Source organism: Heptranchias perlo, chromosome 22 (genome assembly GCF_035084215.1).
Source record: "Heptranchias perlo isolate sHepPer1 chromosome 22, sHepPer1.hap1, whole genome shotgun sequence".
Taxonomy (NCBI): domain Eukaryota; kingdom Metazoa; phylum Chordata; class Chondrichthyes; order Hexanchiformes; family Hexanchidae; genus Heptranchias; species Heptranchias perlo.
The window spans coordinates 34,660,690-34,673,099 of NC_090346.1; the positions used below are offsets into that span (position 1 = coordinate 34,660,690).

Genomic DNA, 12,410 nt, shown 5'->3' on the forward strand with positions numbered 1-12,410 from the left:
CAACCATATTTGAGTGGGCATATTCAAAGGATACGTTAACAGTAGTTACACATCATCGAATGAATTTCTCATCATTAACGCCTTAGCAACACTGGGCAGTAAGAACACCATTGCTATTTCTAGAATCCAGCATTGCTAAAATGGCAGAGGGTTTAAAAGTTAAGGGGCCGCCTTGCCTAGTACAGAACAATCAATTGCACCAGGTACCCAAAGGCCACCAGTTGCACTGCACCACAGCAGGTGTTGCAGAAATTTCCTTCCCCCTACCCCCCACCTGAGGCTGACAATCCAGCAGCTCCGGAAATACCACCAGGAGCCCACCAAAAAAATGTAAATGAACCTGAGCCCAGAATATCTGCCAGGGTCAGCGCTCACAGAGAACACTGATCCAGCAGGGTTCCCGATGGATTGGAAATTTTAGGCCATTATACTTGAACAAGCATTGCCAGTTTAAGCTGCACCTTTGACATTAATTGATTTGCAGCATGAAAATAATTTATTTCAACTCAACACCAATCGCTAATTATTAGATTAATATGCTGGACATTCCCTTTGCCCAGAACAGCAATTGGGTGACAAATATGTAAAGCATCTCCACATTCTCTGTAAATTTGCAGCAGGCCAAATGAATAAGCTTACCTTAACAGCATAGTTTAGTGTAAATTCCACCAGCAGTTTTAGCAATAAAGATATTTCCTTTTTTTTAAGTCAATAAATTGAAATTCTGAATTGATATTAAAGTACTGTGACTATTTTAGATCAAAGCCCTGGAACTAGATTCTAACCTGTTCAGGATTGGACAAAGTAAGATCTTCTTCCGAACTGGTGTACTGGCTCATCTGGAAGAGGAGAGAGACCTGAAAATTACAGATGTCATTATTAGTTTCCAAGCTCGAAGCAGAGGCTACCTGGCCAGAAAGTGAGTACTTCATAACAACAGATTTTATTGCACCAGTACATTCTAACACTTTGAAATATACTTAATGTTAATTTGATGAAAGTTAGCCCAGTATTTTGTACTGAAACTGGATTTCACACCATCAGTTTTCTTATCTGATGCTCTAAGACGTGAGTGCGGAATGCTAATGGTTCTCTGACTGATTGCAGGGCCTTTGCTAAACGACAGCAGCAGCTCACTGCTATGAAAGTGATTCAGAGAAATTGTGCTGCTTACCTTAAACTGCGGAACTGGCAATGGTGGAGACTATTCACTAAGGTTAGTTCAAATAACTTTCATGTGCTTGTAAATTTCTTAAAAGATTATGTATCTTTTCTTCTATTTGCTAAAGAGGTCGCCATGTGTATAAAAAGTGAGGAAATTCCCTCAATACTAACGCTGACTTCATCACGAACATTAGCAGAGAAAAATATATCCCATTAATAATCATTAAAAATATATTCTATTTTAGTCAATTATATCATTTTATAACTGTCCCTATATATTCTACCTTCCTAACTAATAATGTGGGGTAACTATTTCCTTAATCTGTTTAGTGCTTTTAAAGGTACATGATATAGACAATAACAAATAGTAAGAAATATTTTTTTTCATAGAAGATTAAAAAGAAGTTTCAGCTTTTTTTGGTCAACCCATCTGATCTGCACAAATTTATTGACCACAAAAATGCACCTTTACAAAAACCCTTCACTGCCATGATCCCGTGAAGCTCAATACATTTAGGCATGAAAATGGCCAGAACGGGCCTATTTACATCATAAAATGTTAATTTTTCACAATTCTTCAAGTTTAATTTTCTCTGTGGATATGTTCAAACTAAATTTGAGTTAGCATCTCCTCATACAAATGACTATGGTGCAGTACTTGCTATTGCTTAAATCAATATTCACACAGTAAATGTTTGAAGTAAAGCTTTGTTTCTCATTTGCCTTGCCATGGTTTCCTTGAGTGAGTGTTATAAGATGCCTGTTGTGTTCTTATACTCTCTGGAAAGTAAAACCTGTTGGTTAATGATGTGTTAATGTCTACTCTTTGGGTGCAGGTTAAGCCATTGCTGCAGGTCACTCGTCAGGAGGAGGAAATGCAACTCAAAGATGACGAGTTGCAGAGGACCAAAGAAAAGCAACAGAAGGCAGAACTTTATCTTTCGGAACTTGAAAAGAAACACAATCAGGTAATATCACTGCATGGTATGCATCTATTCCACTTTAACATTCCCATTTCAAAAATGCTCATCCATTAACACTAAACTAGGTTGGGCCGGATTTTCTTGCAAAAATAGTGAGGTCAACAGTGCTCACCGTTATTCATGTGCAAATCGGACAGTAACGTCCGGCGACCACACTTACACAGTTCATAGAATCATAGAAAGTTACGGCTCAGAAGGAGGCCATGCAGCCCATCATGCCGGGCCGGCCGATAGAGAGCTATGCAGCTTAATCCCACTTTCCAGCACTTGGTCTGTAGCCCTATAGGTTTCTCACTTCAAGTGCATATCCAAGTACTTTTTAAATGAGTTGAGGGTTTCTGCCTCTATCACCCTTTCAGGCAGTGAGTTCCAGACCCCCACCACCCTCTGGGTGAAAACATTTCTCCTCAGGTCCCCTCTAATCCTTCTACCGATTACTTTAAATCCATGTCCCCTGGTCACTGACCCTTCTGCTAAGGGAAATAGGTCCTTTCTATCCACGCTATCTAGTCCTGTCATGATTTTATACACCTCAATTAAACCACCCCTCAGCCTGTTCTGTTTGAATGAAAACAACCGCAGCCTATCCAATCTTTCCTCTTGGCTAAGATTCTCCAGTCCTGGCAAAATCCTCATAAATCTCCTCTGTACCCTCTCAAGTGCAATCACATCTTTCTTGTAATATGGTGACCAGAACTGTACGTAGTAATCAAGCTGTGGCCTAACCAATGTTTTATACAGTTCTAGCAAAACCTTCCTGCTCTTATATTCTATGCCTCGGCTAATAAAGGAAAGTATCCCGTATGCCTTCTTAACCACCTTATCTACCTGTCCTGCTACCTTCAGGGATCTGTGACCATGCACTCCAAGGTCCCTCTGTTCCTCCACACATCTCATTTATTCCCTTGCCTTGTTTGCCCTTCCCAAATGCATTACCTCACACTTCTCCGGATTGAATTCCATTTGCCACTTTTCTGCCCACCTGACCTACAGCTTTCCTCCTCACTATCAACCACATTGCCAATTTTTGTATCATCTGCCAACTTCTTAACCATGCCTCTTACATTTAGGTCTAAATCATTGATATATACCACAAAAAGCAAGGGACCTAGCGCTGAACCCTGTGGAATCCCACTGGAAACAGCTTTCCAGTCACAAAAACACCATTGACCATTACCTGTTGCTTCCTGCCACTGACCCAATTTTGGATCCAACTTGCCACTTTCCTTTGGATCCCGTGGGCTTTTACTTTTCTGATCAGTCTGCCATGTGGAACCTTGTCAAAAGCCTTGCTAAAAATCCATGGAGACTAGTTAAAAGTGGAAATCCGGAAATTCCTGTACAAGATGCAATCCACCTCCAAAAGCTGAGTGAAAATGGTATCTCGCTGTCTGGCTCCCCATTCAAATGTATTGAATGAAGTGAAATTCCTGTACTTACCTCATAGATAGGGACTAAACGTGCCAAAAAAAGTTAAGTCAAATCATTTCAAGTCTAAGTACCATTTTAATGGCGTGGTAAGTCTTAATTACTGCCAAACAATCTCTCTGGCACTGAAAATTAAATTTTACAAGTATGGAGTCTCATTCCTTCAGATTTTAATTATTGTTAGGCATTAAAAAAAATTAAATACATTTTGTTTTTATTTTTTCTTTGTCTCTTTTATCTCTCTCTTAATCCAATCTTTCTTATCCTCTGTTTATTTCGCTTTCTGTTTCCTGATTTGACATTGAATTCACTATTCTGATTTACTCTTCCTGCTTCTGACTCTGTGCGTTATTAACGATGCTTCAATCTGATTGCTTAAGGGGATGCACAGCTGCTTGCCCTGTTCACACAGGTCCCAGATGCCCTGTAGAGGGTGTTGTGCTGCTGGGTTTCTAATTTTCAGAAACTTGCCGTGCAAAAGCTCATGGAAAGTCTATGGGCAAGTGCAAGTCTAACAAATGGCTGGTGCTGTCCGTTTGCCGCTCACAGTAAAATCCAGCCCATTATAAATAAGCATGCATTTCATTTGGTTAAATGATTGTGAACAAACAGCAGAGAGAGTTTATTAAGGAATCCAGAAATGGATAAATAATGTTTTTTGTTCCATGTATTGTTTTTCCTTTTCGTTAATTTGAAGCATCTTCAATAATCAAAGTTATTTTTGAGTTACATGTAATGTTTACTTTTTATACTATTTTATGAAACACTTCACTGTGTATATTTGTGTAGGATTCTGATTGATTGAAGAGAACTGTGTTCAATTTGAAATGTGTTGTGGAATACAGCTATGGAAAGGACCATTAAGTCATTTTTAATTTTGCTAAGTAGACTATTCCAACACTTAGGCAGTGAAAATATTGTTCAGTCCCCCATGGAATAAAATACCAGTGTGCGTTTATTATAAAATCACCACTCGTGTTCATCATTTTCTTCTTATAACTCTGATGTTGAGAAGTGTCATCAATGATTAGGAATAATGCTTTTAAGATATTTATCTCCTTTCTGTGTATTTAGGTGTTGGAGGAAAAGAATTCCATACAGGAGCAACTGCAGGCTGAGACAGAGTTATACGCTGAGGCAGAAGAGATGAGAGTCCGCTTAGAATCTAAGAAGCAAGAGCTAGAGGAGATTCTTCATGAGATGGAGGCAAGAATTGAAGAAGAAGAAGATCGAAATCACCAAATGCTATCCGAAAAGAAGAAAATGCAGACCCAAATCCTGGTAAATTAATAGCTGCACCACCTGCACAGAGGTGGAACTTAAAATGGAATAGCCGTTCCTCATTCATAATTTGATTTATTTACATTTTATTCTTTTCTTCCCTCTTTAAAGATCCCCTAATTCCATGCTTCATAGTTATGACTTCAAATGAAATGTTATTGTCAGTGTCATCAGCCCCTTCATCCTCCTTGTGCGATCCCTTTGTGTACATACAAATGATTGTCTGTTAGTACCTTATTAATGGCAAAAGTTAGTATAATTGATCATTTAGACCTTCACATACCACATTAAGTCTTTGCTTACTCCAGTATTACTTCACCAGACCTCTGCCACTAAGAGTGTCAGGGAGGGTCCAAGTGATTTAGTGATGAGAACCTGCCCATTCTGTACATTACAAATTTAATTAACGATTGAGTCCATTTTATGTTTGAGCTTTTTTAAAAAGATTTTCAGGGGTTTCAGACAAAATATGAAAATTATTGTTATGTAAATATCTGGCCACAAATAAATATTATTTTTTAAAGGACCTGGAGGAACAGCTGGATGAGGAGGAAGCTGCACGACAAAAGCTGCAACTCGAGAAAGTGACCGTCGAGGCCAAACTTAAGAAAATGGATGATGATATCATAATGCTGGAAGACCAAAATAACAAATTTGCAAAGGTCAGTGTCTGTCTTGCAGTATTAACAGAAACTGCCCTAGAAGAGATACATGCACTGAATTCTCGTGTAAATCACAGTTTGTAAATATCTGTTAAAAGAAGTGCGGACTAAATGAAATAAAACGATTGGACTGGACGTTAAAGATTCCTAAGTCTTTATTAAGCCAGTATCTCTGAACTCTCAAATCAGTTGATCAGCCACAAAAGGGGACAATTTTAAAATAACATGCCCGTCGGGAAATTGTTGGGATGGGGTGCAATGTTGGTTTTACACCCAGCCCAATTTTACTCTCTATTAAATTTAATGGAGAGTAATATTGGGTGGGGTGTAAAGCTGACATTCCACCCGATCCTGTGGGTTTCCCCCCCCCCCCCCCCCGATGAGTTAGGTTAAATTGACCCTACAGTCTCTGTGAGCTGGACCTGACTCAGGTGTTGTATGGTGCTGGTGTTAGGTACATGTAGAAATGACAGGGGGGATTTACAGGGCTCACAGAGTCTCCATTTATTCTAAGTTTGCTCAGTTGAAAAAAAGAGGGCTCTTAAAGGGCAAGGTGGGCAGGCAGGAATGTGGGATTAAACTAGGAGGCTTACACGAAGAGAAAACACTGGCACAGACTATTGCCTGTTTCTGTGCTAGGACATTCTAACATTCTATGATAAGATTCTTCAATGAATCATCAAGGCTTGAAAAAATCTTCACTTACTCGTTTGCACAGCATGTACAAACACACTCGTGTAGTCCTGGATTTAACAAAATCCCAATTTTGTACCAATAATAGGAGAAGAAAATTCTAGAGGAGAGAATAGCTGACTTTACCACCAATCTTGCAGAAGAGGAAGAAAAGGCAAAGAACTTGACAAAACTGAAGAATAAACATGAATCTATGATTTCCGAACTAGAAGGTAAAAGGAGTTATATTACTTATTGCAACTGGTAATTTGACCGAAATATTAAGAACTATCCATTGCAGTATAATGCTGCTTGTACAATTGTAGGCCATTCTGCCCCTCGAGTCTGTTCCGCCATTTAATTAGATCATAGCTGACCTGTACCTCAACTCCATTTACCCACTTTAGCTCCGTATCCCTTGATACCTAACAAAAATCTATGGATCTCAGTCTTAAAATGTTCTATTGACGCAGCATCCACAGCCTTTTGGAGGAGAGAATTCTGGATTTCCACTCTGTGAGAAAAAGTTTTCTGACTTCACTCCTGAATGGCCTAGTTCTAATTTAAGATTATGCCCCTTTGTTCTGGAATGCCCCACCACAGGAAACAGCTTCTCTGTATCTACTTTATCAAATCCATTTTAGCATTTTTGTACAATAGGATCTCACAAATCTGTTACTTTGCTAAGTCGACTGCCTTTACAAAGACCTAATTTTAAAATTAATATTAAAGAATGCAAATGTTGTAGTTTTAATAGTCACAGTCACATTTTCGCCCCATGAAGTCGACCTCTTGCCAAGTAAACAGGTACAGTGTTTAAAGTGGGCCTCAGTAGAAATGTAGGACCACCTCTTGCATTAAGAGAATGAGCAGTCATGGTACAGCTACAGCTATTCCTCTTATCACACGGACCCCAGTGCACAAGTGGACTGTACTCACTCACTTAACCACCTGGCTAAGTCAAGCATTATGACCAGTGCCCCCAGGTGGTTGATTTAATGCGCTTCTACTGTCATAAGCTTTTTATGGATTTACAAATGTAGGTATCCATTTGTTCACGTTCTTACATAATGAAAGATTTATATTTTCCACTTTCTTCAGTATAATATTTATTCAGTATTGTTGCAGTTGGTCACTTCAAAACCAAAAGGGGCCCTTGCTCATTAACATGTAACATCCATTTCTTTTCTTACCCTCTCCGCAGTTGATGTCCTTCTGGATTGAAAATCACTAGAATGTATAAGGCTTGCAATGTAACTTAATATTAAGCCACCACCTAGAGCATGTTTTTGAATAAATGTTGTTGGTACTCATGAGATTATAATGAGATCCCTGCGTATTACAGTGCGGCTCAAGAAGGAAGAGAAGACCAGGCAGGAGCTGGAGAAACTAAAGAGGAAGTTAGAGGGAGAGGGCACTGATCTCCACGACCAACTAGCGGAACTCCAGCAGCAGATTGCTGACCTGAAGATGCAGCTTGCTAAGAAAGAGGAGGAGTTACAGGCAGCTATAAACAGGTAGAAAAAGGGCGACCAAATCCAACCACTTGTGGTACTCCATTTTGTTTCACCTTAAGGGTGTTAGTCTTTTTCGCATGAAACAGTATAGCCAATCGATAGCCCAGTCTCTTGTCATTACATTCATTATTATGAAGTCAGCTCCCTTGATTGCACAGCTGAAAATGTATTCTAATCGGTGACCAGCATACATCAATGACTTGATGACATAAAACTTGTGCCTTTTGTGCCATTTATTATTGCACAGTATGAATTGAGTCATTTTTGACAGAATATTAAAATGTTGTTTCCTTTAGCAAAGCTATGCTTGACTCAGAGTTAAAAAATCAAATGCGTTAACAAAGTTCAAACTTTGCGTCGTACTGCAGTAATGGTTTGCCAATTTTAAAAAGCTAATCTCTGTTGTCTGGTCGAAGGACCTTGTAAACTAACTGTTTTCAGCAATATTGAACTATCCTGTGTGATGATTTTTAAAAACATAAACGATGTAGACAAGTAGAATTAGAAATTTCAGCAATTTCAGTACTGGCTTCACATTGGAGCTATCTACTCCAATCTCATTTTGCTGCTCCTCCCCATACACTTTAACATATTCCTCTTCATGTGTTTATCTAACTCCTTCTCAAAAGCAAGTAGCTATTTATGATAACACTTTGCATGAAAACATTTCTTCTAGCCTCCCACTTTGTGCTTTTAGTACTGTCCTGAGTTTATGTTGCTTGTTACTGATTCACTAATGAATAGAAATAATCTACTATTTATGCTCACAAACTCTTTCATAATCTTGAACATTTCTATGACATCTCCTCATAGCTTTCTCTGCTCAAGTGAATAGTCTTGGTTTTTCAAGTCTCTCGTCATAACTACACCCTCTCATCCCTGGTATAATCCTAGTAAATCTACAATGTAGCTTTTCCATACCCCGGTACTCTTTCTACAAAGTGTGCCCAAAACTTCATGTAATAATTTATCTGTGGCCAAAGCAATGTCTTGTACAGATTCATCTGGACTTCCCTGTTTTTGTGTTCAGTGCCTGTGTATATAAAATTCAGAATCCTATTTGCCTTTTTAAGGCTATTTCCACCAAAAGTCTCAACCCAGATCCCTGGGGCACACCATTAGCTACATCATGGCCAATCTGTGAACCATTCATTTACTCATACCACCCAGGGAATTAATAATGGAGAACAAAGAAATGGCAGATGAATTGAACAGATATTTTGCGTCCGTCTTCACTGTAGAAAATACAAATAACATGCCAGAAATAATTGTGAGGTGAAAGGGAGGGAGGAACTTAAAACATTTACAATCACCAGGGAAAGGGTTCTGAAAAAATTATTAGGACTAAAAGCTGACAAGTCCCCAGATCATGACAGACTTAATCTTAGGGTCTTAAAAGAAGTAGCTGCAGAGATAGTAGATGCATTAGTATTAATTTTCCAAAATTCCCTAGATTCTGGAAGGGTCCCATCAGATTGGAAAATAGCGAATGTAACTCCTCTATTCAAGAAAGGAGGGAGACAGAAAGCAGGAACCTATAGACCAGTTAGCTTAACATCTGTCATAGGGAAAATGCTAGAATCTATTATTAAGGAGGTTACAGCAGGACACTTAGAAAATCTCAATGAAATCAGGCAGTCAACACGGCTTTGTGAAAGGGAAATCGTGTTTGACTAATTTATTAGAGTTCTTTGAGAAAGTAACAAGCAACTTGGGTAAAGGGGATCCTGTGGATGTGGTGTACTTGGATTTCCAGAAGGCTTTTGACAAGGAACCACATCAAAGACTACTACACAAAATAAGAGCTCATGGTGTAGGGGGTAACATATTAGCATGGAGAAAGGATTGGTTAGATAACAGGAAATAGAGAGTAGGCATAAATGGGTCATTTTCAGTTTGGCAAGATGTAACGAGTGGAGTGCCACAGGGATCAATGCTGAGGCCTCAACTATTTATAACCTAAATCAATGACTTGGATGAAGGGAACGAATGTATGGTTGCTAAATTTACTGATGACACAAAGGTAGGTAGGAAATTAAGTTGTGAAGAGGACATAAGGGGCCCGATTTTAGCACCCGCTCTCGGGTGCGTTCGCGGCGAGGGGGCCTCGAAAATCGCGAAATGGAGGACCCCGACCGGATCCCGCCTCGATCCCGCCCATTTCTGGGTTCCACGCTGACGCGCCGGCGTGCACGCGCAGCCCCCGCTGGTGGGAATCCCGCAGGCAATTAAAGCCAGTGGGGTTCCACTTGAGAGTATTTATTTAGCTATTTCAGGTCATTAACTGACCTGATTGAGCTGTTTTATTAGGAAGTGTGGGATTTTACCTTGAACTGAGACTGTTTCCCATACTGGGGGAAACACTCTCACTCCAAACGGACGTGTTGCAGCCAGCAGCCTGTGGCAGCTGCCAAGGTGCATTCCACAGGTTGGGGGGGGGGTGGAGAGCCTTCACCAACGCAGGAGGACACTCCGTAACATAGGGCAACGCTTGCCCTCCACCACCCTTCTCCAAGCAAGAAGATTCACCGACGTGGAACCACAACCCCTGTGCAAGGACACACTTTTCTACCGTGCACAACCCCTCAGACCTACAGCTGCCAGATGGGGGCCGCCTTGACATCCTCGGAGGACGAACAGCATGACCAGCCTCAGCAGCCTCGCAGTCCACGCCGTCCGCCTCAGAGACGTGGATCCTCACAACACGGTGCTGTGGCACATCCACCTGCACAGCAGGAGGGAGGGCAACCGCAGAGAGAGATGCGTCGCAGGGGGCACTACCCTCCGCACAGGGTCTACAGACCGAGGCTCAGCTTCATGGACCTCTCTGAGCAGCAGTGCACACGTAGGCTCAGAGTCACTCGGCAGGTAGTCGCCGACATCTGCAGCCTCCTTAATGACGAGCTGCTCCCAGATGGACCAAGCAGCATCTTCTTACCCGTTGCCGTCAAAGTCACCACTGCCCTCAACTTCTTCGCCTCCGGATCCTTCCAGGGTGCCACCGGGGACATCACCGGGGTCTGTCAGTCGTATAGGCAGGTCACCGATGGGTTGTTCCACATGGCCTCGCACTACATCAACTTTGCCATGGATGAGCGCAGCCAGACGGAGAGGGCGGTTGGATTCCATGCCATGGCTAGCTCTCCACGGGTGCAGGGTGTAATCGATTGCACCCACATAGCAATACGGGCACCTCCACATGAGCCAGGGCTGTTCATCAACAGGAAAGGGTATCACTCCATGAACGCCCAGCTCATTTGTGACCACCGCCAGAGATTCCTACATGTGTGCGCCAGATACCCCGGCAGCTGCCACGATGCCTTCATCCTCAGGGAGTCCACCGTCCCGCCCCTCTTCCACGCACCCAACGCCGGCAACGGCTGGCTCCTCGGCGACAAGGGATATCCCCTGCACACGTGGCTTATGACACCTCTGAGGAACCCCATCACCGAGCCGCAGCGTCGATATAATGACAGCCACATTGCTACCAGGTCTACAATTGAGCAGGCTATAGGGCTGCTCAAGATGCACTTCAGGTGCCTTGATCGTTCTGGGGGAGCGCTCCAATACACGCCACTCAGAGTGGGACGAATTATAGTTGTCTGCTGTTCCCTGCACAACATGGCACAACAGAGACGGGTGCCGCTGGAGGAGGCCCCATGCACACCCGCCACCCACATTGAGGACGACGATGAGGAGGAGGAGGAGGAGGAGGAGGAGTACGAACGAGAGGAGGAGGAACGACCCATGGGCCGAACACCGGCTCACCTGCATGCTCGTCAGGCCAGGGAGGCACTCATATGCCAACGGTTCTCCTAACATCACACTGTGTGAGGCTTTCACATATCATCACGTGCACAGACGAGGGTCCATACAAGCCCCCTCCACAGAAGAGTGGTGCCTGTATTCCTGCACCCACTGTATTATGCCCAATGGGTGGGACCAGGTGCTCGTCGTCATGATGAGGCGCACGGAAGGGACCTATTGCACAAGCCGCAGAAGAATGGACAAGAGGTGGCAGCAGTGGTGACAACAATTGTGTTTATTGTGTATGTCCATTCAAGGACTAGAAATAAAAAGATAACAATTCGACAGACACCCTGGTGCATTCCCTGTGTGTTCACAAAACCTTGGCTTTACGTTTTTGGGAACCCCTACGTGGTGCTACCCCTGTGGCTCCAGCAGAGGTAGTGGCAGGTTGCTCCTGTTCGTGCCCTGACCGGGTAGATGCTTTGGGCCGACGCCCCCTGGGTTTCGGTGCCCGTGAGGGCACCTCCACAGACTGCTCCTCCTGGAGAGGAGGCACCATTGCGGGCACTGGTTGAGAGGGGGGCAACGGGTGAGACGTGGGGGCACCTTGAGTAGCATCCCCACTTCCATGTCCCCGTTCACCATCTTCCCTCTCATGGCCTAGGCCCACATCACCCCTTCCACCCTGCTGGACGGCAGCTTGGATGACGTGTGTGAGACCTTGCAAGGCCACCTCCAATGTATCTGTCAACCTGTTTATGGCGGCAGAATGTTGCTCACCCTGAATCCGAACAGCCGTTGTCAGGGCCTGCATGGACTCAATGTTGAGCTGTGCGTGACGCTCGAGGGAGGCTAGCCTGTCCTCCACCGCAAACATTCCCGCACCTACCCGCGACACTATCTCAGAGATGCCTTCACGTCCCTGCGACACTATCTCGGCGATACCCTCCTGC

At 43.0% G+C, this 12,410-nt stretch overlaps 1 protein-coding gene across 3 annotated transcripts in view; it reads left to right on the top strand.

The window, feature by feature from the left end:
* Window positions 1-12,410, top strand: part of LOC137340636 (myosin-11-like) — a 149,866-nt gene that overhangs the window by 111,195 nt on the left and 26,261 nt on the right. For all 3 annotated transcript variants that reach the window (XM_068003223.1, XM_068003224.1, XM_068003225.1), the window contains 7 exons: window positions 759-919; window positions 1,108-1,216; window positions 2,001-2,132; window positions 4,650-4,856; window positions 5,381-5,518; window positions 6,300-6,423; window positions 7,536-7,707. In XM_068003223.1, coding sequence (XP_067859324.1) covers window positions 759-919; window positions 1,108-1,216; window positions 2,001-2,132; window positions 4,650-4,856; window positions 5,381-5,518; window positions 6,300-6,423; window positions 7,536-7,707 — 1,043 coding nt within the window. The remainder of the gene's footprint in view (window positions 1-758; window positions 920-1,107; window positions 1,217-2,000; window positions 2,133-4,649; window positions 4,857-5,380; window positions 5,519-6,299; window positions 6,424-7,535; window positions 7,708-12,410) is intronic.